Here is a 12,987-nt window from a genome sequence, read left to right as displayed (position 1 = left end):
GCACTCGTTGCCTTGATTAGGTTGTGATCGGCAGATGCAATATTAATATCTTAATTTTTTGTGTGCGTTTAATTGAGTGGATAAAGTGATTGAGGGAAGTGAAGTAAGGGGTAGAAGATGAGGGTGTATAGGCCTAAGTAGTAAATACTTGATTAGACACATTATGGTGTCTTCTTCAGGTCTTTCTACTTGCTTGCAGAGTTTATTAAGTCTAAATCTAATTACAGCACAGACTACTCAGAACTTTTACTTTGAGGTAGTTTCTCATAACTTATGGGTACATGTGTACATATACCTTGTCCCTGTAAAATATTTATCAATAATTTTCTTGAAACTCAAATATCTTTAACAAATAGTGTAGATATTGGTGGTTAATTAATAATTTTATCTTCAAAATACATATAAAAATCCACCGGTAGAGCTCCCAGTTGTAGAAATGACCACTGTTATTAATAATTATTCCCCTTGCAACCTTCAATAGTACATAGATAACACGGAAGAAAAAGACAATATAATTTACTTCTACATCTTAACTATTATTTGGGGAATATGAAAAACAGTATCTGATAATAAATGCAATTCAAAAGTTATCTCCTCTTTGAATAAATACTATTAAATTCTCTAGAGAGAAGACCCAATATCCCTAAAGGTTGTGATATAAGGAAACAGGCATATATAATAATTCCATCTGAACATTCTGCTTCAAATTGGGAAAAAGTAGCTGTTGGAATCACACCTTGCAGTTCATGAGAGTTTATGAACTGAATCGTACAATGTCTTAGAAGTGCCTCATGTTTTTCTCTCTGTGGAAAAATAGTTTATCTCCCATCATTGACCTCAGCATTCATCAAAGGAGTAAGGAAAAAATGTATAATATATGTGACCTGTATTTTGCAAACAGTAATTTTAAATGAAGTATATAACTCTTATCCTTGAGAATAATTAAAATTGTTTATTAAAATAAAATTCCAGCAAAAAAAAAGATTGTCTGAAAATAAGAATTGGCTTTTCATTTTCCTTATTTCTAGGGAATATTTTAACTTAGTCTATATATTCCACTAAAAGACAAATACAAGATATATAAAATGAAGATTATCAATTACTGAAGATATATATTAATTGATAAATTTATGGGGAAGTATTTATTTTGCTGTTCCTTGTTGCTTGGTGAGTAGAGAAAAAGTATGACAAATTTTGTTTTCCAAATATAGCATCATTCCTAACCATGCTTATTGTCTTTCAGTTCTGTTAGCTTTATGAGTACGGTCTTAATGTGACTTAAGTCTTTAACAACATATATCATCATATATCATTTTTGTTATATGTGCAGCACATACAGAATTTGATCTAAATTCTGGAATTGTATGATTACTACTCCCCAGAAAAATCCAAAACAAGAAAGGTAAGCTTCAATTCTGATTCAAAAAATTCCTTTTTTTATTATTTATAGTAGAGCTGAGTTCTGAGTTAATAACAACCATTAAAACTTGGGACAGAAGTGGCGAGAGAAGTGCAAGTTCTTTGTTTTAGATTTGACCTCATACAAAGATAGCGTTGAGTGGCCAGTTAAAAAATAGCAAAGATTTGTCTAAAGGGAAGGAAGAGTTGAAAGTGAACATGAACATTACAGCCTTGTCTTCACACTGTTTAGAGATACAGTCTCTCATGTATATTATTAATATATTAATACAGAATAGCAGCATAACTTATTTATTATTTTTTAACTTGATAGGACAAACAGAAATCAAGAGGGGTAAGGGAGAAAGAAAGGGAAAAAGAAAATAGAAATCTGTAGCACTGTTTCAGCATTTAAGAAGCTTCCCCCCCTGCACCACCAGGGACTTGAATCTAGGATGATCTTACACATGGAAGCATATATGCTCAACCATGCACCACTGTCCATTCCTGAAACACATTCTCTTAAATTCGCTTGATTCATTATATTATTATAAATCCAAAGACCAATACATAAAGAACATTATATGTGCAATAATGTATCAATAGTGCAGGCAAAGAGATAAAAGAAAATATTAAACTAAATTTATCAGAATCACAAAAGTGTACAATCCTAGTAACTAGTCTATGATTAGAAAAGTAAAAGCTTGTCTCCTAGCCATATTTTACTCTATTCTACTATTGTGTCATTCAAATAATATATATCCAGAGGAATAGTCAAGAAAGTCATAGTCTCAGTGATTATGCAAGCTTATTACTTTCAGAAAAAGCAGGAGCTAATAAATGAATTTAGTGTTTTGGGGAAGAAACAGCATAATCCACAAAAGTGCATTAACTAAGATCATTTCCATGTCTTACAGGCAAATGAATACATCCAACAGAGAAAACACTACCACCATCACTCACTTTATCCTCCTGGGCTTTCCTTCCAGTCCAGAAATGCAGCTCCTCTACTTTGGGCTCTTCTCAACAACATACATCCTGACCCTGACAGGCAATGCACTCATTGCCTGTGCTGTGCTGTTAGACAGGCGCCTTCACACCCCCATGTACATCCTCCTGGGAAATTTCTCTCTCCTGGAAATGTGTTATGTCAGTACAACCGTTCCAAACATGTTGGCCAACTTCCTGTCCACAAGCAAGTCCATCTCCTTTCTAAGTTGTTTTGCACAGTTCTACTTCTTCTTCTCTTTTGGATATGATGAGTGCTTCTTCCTTTGTGCCATGGCCTTTGACAGGTACTTGGCCATCTGCCGACCTCTGCATTACCCACACATTATGACTAAGCAGATGTACACTGGTCTTGTCATCTCTGGGTGGTCATTTGGGTTCATTGTCTATTTATCCCCAGTCATCCTCATTTCAAAACTACCATATTGTGGCCCAAATATCATAGACCACTTTTTGTGTGATCCTGTCCCTTTGATGATGCTGTCCTGCTCTGAAGACACCATCACTCAGTTCCTTTACTCAACTTTCAATGTTATTTTCATCACTGGTACCTTCCTCTTTGTTCTTTGTTCCTATGCTCTGGTGATCCTAGCTGTGCTAAAGATGCCTTCAACAGCAAGTAAACACAAGGCTTTCTCCACTTGTGCTTCTCATTTGACAGTTGTGACACTGTTTTATGGTCCTGTTAACATGATGTATGTTAGTCCTGGGTCAGGACACCCAGAGAAAATGCAAAAACTAATTACCTTGTTTTATTCTGTGGTAACACCCCTCTGCAATCCTCTAATATATAGCCTCAGAAACAAAGAAATGAAGGCTGCTCTGCGGAAAATCTTCAGTGTTGAACAAAGTCTTCATAAGATATAAATGAGAGTCAGACTCCATCTCTAAAGTGCAGCTCATGTTAATTAGTGTAGCATTTTGCTTTACAAATTTTTAGTTTTATTAATAAACTGCTACTCGAGAACTCTTGCCATACAAACCTCTACTCATAACATTAATAACTTGTACAATATTGGTTTTAACCGTGGAAACATCATTTAAACCACAGGGGTGGTGCAATGGCAACGGGGGCCCCTTCCATTAAAAAAAAAAAAAAAAAGCCTTGGTTGAGAGGATTTTCTGAACTGGAAAGAAAGTACTGGAAAGAAAGTACTTTTAAGTTCTGAAAAAATAATTGTCTTTACCAGACATCAAGTTGCAGTTGCTATCATGATTCCATCCTGACTTCAGTGGGCAGACAACCTCACCGATGTGTCTTAGAACCTCACCTCTCCAGAGCTGTACCCTCCTAGGGAAATATATAAACAGGTTGGAGGTATGGATCAACCTACCAAAGCCATGTCCAGCAGGGAAGTAATTACAGAAGCCAGAGCTCCTACCTTATGCATCCCAAAAACTATTCTGATCTATTCTCCCAGTGGGGAAAGTGATAGGAGGAAGAAAATAAGAGGGCTCTAAACTCCAGCTCCATCAGGAACTGGAGAGAGGAAAATGAGAGGAACATTTGGATGTAGTAATGGGGTTATGTGTGGCTTAGAGGGGAATAGAGGACTGGACCTGGAAGAAACGGGGGACAATTATGTACAAACGTAGACAGATAGTTGTAGAGATGACAGTTAACCCATGTCTGCAACCTTAGGAAAACTGCTGTGGCTTGCAATGGAGAGATTGGAGTTTTAGAACTCTGGTGTTGGAAATGGTGTAGAATTATACCCCTGTTGACATGTAATATTGTAAATCAATATTAAATCACTAATAAAGTTTAAAAAATAAATATATACATATATGTCACATAAACAAATTAAGTAGTTCAACAATTTCTGGGAAACTATATGGGACAAAAAGTTAGGTTAATCTAGTGCAATGGTAAATTTAAAGAGCTTATAACACTAACACTAATTTTCCTCTGGGGGGCTCAAAACTTATCCATGCTGTTATTTTTTTTCACTTGTCTGCCCCCCCCATATAGTTTGCTAATGTTATAGAGGGAGGAAGAGACTGGGTTGTAGCATGGAAAATGTCTTTGGCATTTCCACTTATTGTTGTGATTGATAATTTTTAAATAGGATAAAAATTTGAGATACAACTTAACTATCTCTAACAACTATGTAAATACATACAATTTGGTGGGAAAGTATAATAATACTATTTTCAAAATAGATATAAGGCAACTAGAGGTGGTTCAATAGGTAGAGTACATGCTTTGCAAACATGAAGTCCCCAATTCAATCCCCAGAACTGCTTTCTCCTCTCTTAGAACAGGTACAGAGAATCCAATGGTAGTGCCTTCCATTGTAGCAGTTATAATACTCCCTATTACCATTAATTTCCCCTCAAGAACATAGACATGAAATTATTACTAAGAGACCAGAGCAAATCTACAGGTATATACGGAATATATATATATATAAAAAAAAAAAAAACAGTATCAGGGCAAGGCAGTGGCACACCTGTAGAATGCACATGTTGCAGGTTACTAGGACCTGGGTTCAAGCACTGTGGTCTCCACCTGCAGTGTGGGAAACTTCACAAGTGGTGAAGCAGTTATGCAGGTGTCTCTCCCCCTCTCCCATGCCCTCCTTCTCAACTTCTGTCTTTATACAAAAAAAAAATGATCAAATAGATTTTATACCAGAAATCAAAGTTGGGTCAAAAATCAATTGACAAAAGTAGCATATCAAAAACTAAAAAAAGAAAAATATTTTTGAGCTACAACATATGAGAAAAAAATATACACAACTATTAGAAAATCTTGCTGCAATGCTCCCTTTTCCAAGTCTTTGTGAAGCCAGATTGTGTTTATGAAAAGCAAGTGATGAAAATGCATGACAAATAATTTGAATCCACAAGCAGATATGGGAATCCAACTGTATTCCATCAAGATATCAAAGAAATTTCCAAAACAATGTAGAACATAGCTCCTTTTATAAAATTTTGTTTTGGAGAATAAAAAAAAATCACTAGCAAAAAACAATCCATTTCCTTTAGGAAAATATCTTAGAAAGCAAGGTCCTTTACATTTTAAGGAGTTATTAAGCTTGAAATTTTAATAAATCAATCTAGGGAGGCTGAAGATATATTCACTGAAATAAAATTTAAAATATATGTGTGTGTGTGTCTACATATTTAAATAAAAATCTCCTTAACCAGATGTGCCACCACCTGACCACAGTGATTAACTCTATATACACAAAAGAGAAGCTAGTTAAAATTTTATTTACAAGGAGATAGTATAATGGCTATGCAAAAAGATTTTTATGTCTGAGGCTCTGAACTCCCAGGTTCAACACCCAATATGACCATAAGACAGAAATGAGCAGTGCTCTGGGGGAAAAAAAAAAAAAAAAAAAAAGCATGGAATTCATCCTTAGAAACAATAGTGATAGAACAGTTGTAAGTACGGCTTTCTTGGCCTGAATATACAATTGTATAACAAGATATTACATAAGAAGCTATGAATAGGAGGTGCTACGCAGCAGCATCAGCTGTGTTTCTCTCCTCTCCTCTCCTGGGTCAACTAGGAATACCAAAGGAAACCACCTGGGACGACTTCAGGAACCCACCAAATCACCAGTGAGTGCAAACACATGTGGCTCATGGACAGGAAGGAGCCTAAAGAGAGATTAAGTGGCTGGCAATAGTCTGGCAGTTTACTAGTTGAGAAACCACCTCCAGTCTGTTTCACTAACAAAAATACTGCTGAAGGTAGGAGGGGACTCCCCTAAGACTCACCAAATGTAACTGTGAATCTCCATTGCTGCTGCCCTCAGAAGCTGGAGCAGTGATAGGGAGGCCCAGTGCTGACACTGGGGGACAGAAAACTAAGCAGGAAACTCAGGAGAAGATCTATACCTCAATGGCCTATCAGTGGGGCTGTGAGAGTCTCTTGGCATAACCACTGGATTATCTCTGCCCCACCCAGCTTTATCTGTTGGTCAGCAATCATTGATTAAGCTAAGAAGCCTACTTATAGTTTAAAAGCCCTCAGGCTCCCATAGCCTACAGGGAAGAAAAAGCACAAAAGAGGTTTTTAAGCCACTGAGCTAAACTAAGGGATTAAAATAATATTGAAACAACTGTCAATTTCCACAGCTGTGAACCCTTTAATTACCTTACTTAGACACAAGTCAATGCAGGCAATAGTGATCAGTAATTTGAAAAGTACTGAGATAGGGAGCTCATAATATACTATATAAAATGGTTAAACCAACAAGAAGAAATACTGGAGAAATTAACCAGGACAAGGGTCCAGCTAAAAGCCCCCCAAAGGATGAAGCACAAAATAATGAGGTCAACACCAAAACACCAGTTAAGGAAATAATCACAGGAGTGAGTAAAGAGTTTGAAATAATTGTCATCAAAATGCAGAAACAACAAATGAGACCCTGGAAGAAAACACTAATTATATCAAGTTTATTAGAGAGCTGAAAGCTGAAATAGCTGAGCTAAGACCACAACTAGCTGAGCAAGATAAAACAGTATCAGAACAGGGTAACAAAATAGATGAACTCCAGAAAACATTAGAGGGCAGAGAGAATAGAATTAATGAGGCTGAAGACAGAATTAGCAAGATTGAGGATGAATTAGAGACAACTAAAAAAGAAGAGATCTCAAAAAGAGATTAAGAGATACTGAAAACAACAACAGAGATCTATGGGATGACTTAAAAAGAAATAATATATGTATTATTGGCTTACCAGAGGAAGAAAGAGAGGGAGGGAAAGAAAGCATTCTTCAGGGCATAATAGCTGAGAACTTTTCTAGTCTAGACAACATCAAAGACATAAAGGTTCAAGAAGCCTGAAGGATCCCAAACAGAATTAACCCAGACTTAAAGACACAAAAACATATCCTATTTAGAATGGAAAGGAATAAGGATAAAGAAAGGATCCTGAAGTCTGCAAGAGAAAAAAAAAGAATCACCTACAGAGGAAAACACATAAGATTAGCAGTAGACTTCTCTACACAAACACTACAGGCCAGAAGAGAATGGCAAGATATCTATCGCATGCTCAAGGAGAAAGGCTTTCAACCAAGATTACTGTATCCTGCTAGACTGTCATTCAGACTAGATAGAAACATAAAACCTTCTCAGACACACAACAGTTGAAAGAATCAACTATCACCAAGCCTGCCTTGAAAAAAGTTCTGAAAGTTCTCCTATAAACAGTCAGACACCATAAATATTCCATATATCAGAACACTCTAAAACTCTACAAGAATGGCGTTAAAATATATCTTCAGTCTTTCATATCAATAAATGTCAATGGCCCGAATTCACCTATTAAAAGACACAGAGTAGGAAGATGGATGAGAAAACACAACCCAACAATATGCTGTCTACATGAAACCCACCTAACTCAACAAGATAAACACAGACTCAAAGTGAAAGGATGGAAAACTGTAATACAAGCCAATGGCCCACAAAAAAGGGCAGGAACAGCTATTCTCATATCGGACATGATAGACTTTAAAATAAATAAAATTTTAAAAGATAGGGATGGACACTACTTAATGCTCAGTGGATCAGTTAATCAAGAGGACTTAGCAATTATTAACATCAATGCACCCAATGAGAAGCCATCTAAATACATCAAACGTCTACTAAAACAGCTACAGCAATATATTAACAGCAACACAATCATAGTAGGGGACTTCAACACCCCACTCTCTCAACTTGACAGATCATCCAGGCAGAAAATCAATAAAGACATGAGGGAGCTAAATGAGGAGATACATAAACTAGAACTACTGAACATTTTCAGGGTCATTCATCCCAAGAAACTGGAATACACATTTTACTCAAATCCACATGAGTCATTCTCAAGGATATGTTAGGCCACAAAGACAGCATCAGCTAATTCAGGAGCATTGAAATCATCCCAAGCATCTTCTCAGACTACAGTGGAATTAAACTAACACTTAACAACCAATAAAAGATTAGTAATAGTCCCAAAATTTGGAAGCTCAACAGTACACTACTTTTTTTTTTAAAGGTTTATCTAATTGGTATTTCTTTTTTTATTTTTTTAATTTATTTTATTTATTTATTCCCTTTTGTTGCCCTTGTTGTTTTATTGTTGTAGTTATTATTGTTGTTGTCATCATTGTTGGATAGGACAGAGAGAAATGGAGAGAGGAGGGGAAGACAGAGAGGAGGAGAGAAAGATAGACACCTGCAGACCTGCTTCACCGCCTGTTAAGCGACTCCTCTGCAGGTGGGGAGCCAGGGTTCGAACTGGGATCCTTATGCCAGTCCTTGTGCTTTGCGCCACCTGCGCTTAACCCGCTGCGCTACAGCCCGACTCCCAACAGTACACTACTTAACAACTACTGGGTCAAAGAGGAAATAAAGGAAGAAATCAAATTGTTTCAAGCTTTCAATGAAAATGAAGACACAAGCTATCAAAATATTTGGGACACAGCTAAGGCAGTACTGAGAGGGAAGTTCATACCCATACAAGCACACATTAGGAAACAAGAAAAAGTACAAATAGACAGCCTGATTGCACATCTTAAAGACCTAGAAGAAGAAGAACAAAGGAACCCTAAAGCAACCAGAAGAACAGAAATCACTGAAGTTAGGGCAGAAATCAATAACATTGAAAATAAGAATACCATACAAAAGATCAACGAAAGTAAATGTTTGTTCTTTTAAAGAGTGAACAAAGTCAACAAACCTTTAGCCAGACTCACAAAACAAAAAAGGGAAAAGACACTAAATAAGATCATAAAGGAAAGAGGGGATATCACAACAGACACTGCAGAAATTCAACATATCATGCAAGGCTTCTATGAATAACTATATTCCACCAGCTAGAGAACCTAGAAGAAAGGTACAATTTCCTAGATACCTACGAACTTCCAAAATTAAGTAAAGAGGAAGTAGATAACATGAACAGACTCATCACAGCTAATGAAATTGAAACAGTTATCAAAAACCTTCCCCAAAATAAAAGTCCTAGACCAGATGGTTTTACAAATGAATTCTACAAAACCTTCCAAGAAGAACAAATACCTCTACTTTTAAAAGTCTTCCAGAAGACTGAAGACACTGGAATACTACCTGCCAGCTTCTATGAAGCCAACATCACTCTGATACCAAAAGCAGACAGGGACACAACCAAAAAAGAAAACTACAGACCAGTATCTCTGATGAACATAGATGTGAAAATATTGAACAAAGTTCTAGCCAACCGGATACAGCAGTATATTCAAAAGATTATTCTTTATGACCAAGTGGGGTTTATCCCAGGCATGCAAGTTTGGTTTAATATATGTAAATCAATCAACGTGATCCACCACATCAACAAAAACCACATGGTTATATCAATAGATGCAGAGAAAGCCTTTGACAAAATACAACATCCCTTTATGATCAAAACACTACAAAAAATGGGAATAGATGGAAAATTCCTCAAGATAGTGGAGTTTATATATAGCAAAACTACAGCTAACATCATACTCAATGGTGAAAAATTGGAAGCATTTCCCCTCAGATCAGGTACTGGACAGGGCTGCCCACTATCACCATTACTATTCAACATAGTGTTGCAAGTTCTTGCCATAACAATGAGGCAGGAGCAAGGAATTCAAGGCATACAGATTGGAAGAGAAGAAGTCAAACTCTCCCTATTTGCAGGTGACATGATAGTATACATAGAAAAACCTAAGGAATCCAGTAAGAAGCTTTTGGAAATCATCAGGCAATACAGTAAGGTGTCAGGCTACAAAATTAACATTCAAAAGTCAGTGGCATTCCTCTATGCAAACACTAAGTTAGAAGAAACTGAAATCCAGAAATCAATTCCTTTTACTATAGCAACAAAAAAAAAATCAAATATCTAGGAATAAACCTAACTAAAGAAGTGAAAGACTTGTGTACTGAAAATTATGAGTCACTACTCAAGGAAATTGAAAAAGACACAAAGAAGTAGAAAGATATTCCACGTTCATGGGTTGGAATAATTAAAATCATCAAAATGAATATGCTACCCAGAGCCATTTACAAATTTAATGCTATCCCCATCAAGATCCCAACCACATTTTTTAGGAGAATAGGACAAATGCTACAGATTTTGTCTGGAAACAGAAAAGACCTATAATTGCCAAAACAATCTTGAAAAGAAAGAACAGAACTGGAGCCATCACATTCCTACATCTCAAATTGTCTTATAGATTCATTGTCATCAAAACTGCTTGGTATTGGAAAATCAATAGACACACTGCCAAGTGGAACAGAATTGAGAGTCCAGAAGTAAGCCCCCACACCTATGGGCATCTAATCTTTGACAAAAGTGCCCAGACTATTAAATGGGGAAAGCAGAGTCTCTTCAACAAATGGTGTTGGAAAAAATGGGTTCAAACATGCAGAAGAATGAAAGTGAACCACTATATTTCACCAAATACAAAAGTAAATTCCAAGTGGATCAAGAACTTGGATATTAGATCACAAACTGTCAGATACTTAGAGGAAAATATTGGCAGAACTCTTTTCCACATAAATTTTAAAGACATCTTCAGTGTAACCAATCCAATTACAAAGAAGACTAAGGCAAGCATAAACCTATGGGACTACATCAAATCAAAAAGTTTCTGCACAGCAAAAGAAACCAATACCCAGACCATGAGACCCCTTAGTCACACAGAATGGGAGAAGATCTTTATATGCCATACATCAGACAAGAGACTAATGACCAGAATATATAAAGAGCTTGCCAAACTCAACAACAAGGAAACAAATGACCCCATCCAAATATGGGTAGAGTCCATGGACAGAATAGTCACCACAGAAGAGTTCCAAAAGGCCGAGAAACACATGAAAAAAATGCTCCAAGTCTTTGATTGTCAGAGAAATGCAAATCAAGACAACAACAAGATACCACTTCACTCCTGTGAGAATGCCATACATCAGAAAAGGTAACAGCAGCAAATGCTGGAGAGGGTGTGGGGTCAAAGGAATCCTCCTACACTGCTGGTGGGAATGCAAATTGGTCTAACCTCTGTGGAGAACAGTCTGGAGAACTCTCAGAAGGCTAGAAATGGACCTACCCTATGATCCTGCAATTCCTCTCCTGGGGATATATCCTAAAGAAGCCAACACACCCATCCAAAAAGATCTGTGTACACATATGTTCTTGGCAGCACAATTTGTAATAGCCAAAACCTGGCCAAGACTTCTAACAGATCCCTCTCTCCACTGCCACTGGTCATCTCCATCAGGAACGACATAATATACACCTTTGTTGGCCCCTATAGGACTTTGACTTCAATGTGGATCAACAATGGTAGGACCAGCCCCAACCAAAGAAAGGTTGGGCAGCATACCCTACCACTCGAGCAAGATGAGTCCTGAAATTATATGGGTCCTAGAAGGTTCCTAGCCATGACCACAGAATATGAGCTCAGACCTACAGGGACGCAGAGGTAACAAAGGATCCTGTGATGAAAATGGGTCCCAGATCAAATCGATGTTCATGATTGATCAACAGTTTTTCAACTTTGTATGTTAACTCTCTTTTCAGCCACCAGGTTCCAGATGCTAGCAGGATGCTGACCAGACTTCCTTGGACAGACAACCCCACCAATGTGTGCTGGGGCTCCGCTTCCCCAGAGGCCCACACTACTAGAGAAAGAGAAAGACAGGCTGGGAGAATGGATCCACCTGTCAGCACCTATGTTCAGCAGGGAAACAATTACAGAAGGCAGACCTCCCACCTTCTGCATCCCACAATGACCTTGGGTCTATACTCCCAGAGGGATAAAGAATAAGAAAGCTATCAGGGGAGGGGATGGGATACAGAATTCTGGTGGTGGTAATTGTGAGTAGTTGTACCCCTCTTATCCTTTGGTTTTGTCAGTGTTTCCTTTTAAAGGCTGGAATAGTACAGATGAAGAGTTGGGGGGTACTCCATTTTTTAGACAGCTAGTAGGCATATTTTAGTTATATTCCAAAGGGCCTGTGGCTACACTAGTTTTTTTTTTTTTTCCCTGAGTCTAGGCCTGTTTATATCTTTCCCAGGTGGAACAGGGCTCAGGAGAGACAGGATTCCAGGACACACTGGTAAGGTTGTTTGTCCAGGGAATTCACATTGGCTAGTTGATAGCATCTGCAACTTGATGGCTGGAAAGCAATAAGATATAAAGCAGAAGAAATTGTTTTATAATCAGGATCCTAAAGGTAAGAATATAGTAGATGAAATTTGTGGTCTCCATTATGGAAAAAGCTAGGAAGTCTATTTTAGGTATATTCCAAGGTGCCCATAACTTTATTAATTTTTGCCTGAGCCCAACAGCTACCATGCAGGTGGACTAAGAGTGTTGCTTGGGGGGAGTGGGGCGGTAGTGCATCGGGTTAAGTGTACATGGTGTGAAGCACAAGGACTCGTTTAAGGATCCCGGTCTGAGCCCCCAGCTCCCCACCTGCAGGGGAGTCGCTTCACAAGCAGTGAAGCAGGTCTACAGGTGTCTTTCTCTCCCCTCTGCCTTCCCCTCCTCTCTCCATTTCTCTCTGTCCTATCCAACAACAACGACATCAATAATAACTACAACAATAAAAAAAAACAAGGGCAACAAAAG

General features: G+C 37.6%; 1 protein-coding gene across 1 annotated transcript; it reads left to right on the top strand.

The window, feature by feature from the left end:
• Nucleotides 1–2,304: 2,304 nt before the first annotated feature.
• LOC103112302 (olfactory receptor 11G2-like) lies at nucleotides 2,305–3,669 on the top strand. Its single transcript, XM_007521706.2, has one exon. It carries the CDS (start codon nucleotides 2,305–2,307, stop codon nucleotides 3,271–3,273), a length of 969 nt encoding a protein of 322 aa, XP_007521768.1. The 3' UTR covers nucleotides 3,274–3,669.
• Nucleotides 3,670–12,987: the final 9,318 nt, after the last annotated feature.

The sequence above is a fragment of the Erinaceus europaeus genome, chromosome 16 (genome assembly GCF_950295315.1).
Source record: "Erinaceus europaeus chromosome 16, mEriEur2.1, whole genome shotgun sequence".
Classification (NCBI taxonomy): Eukaryota; Metazoa; Chordata; class Mammalia; order Eulipotyphla; family Erinaceidae; genus Erinaceus; species Erinaceus europaeus.
The sequence above is the reverse complement of the archived record's forward strand: the minus strand, read 5'-3'. Positions and strand labels throughout refer to the sequence as shown.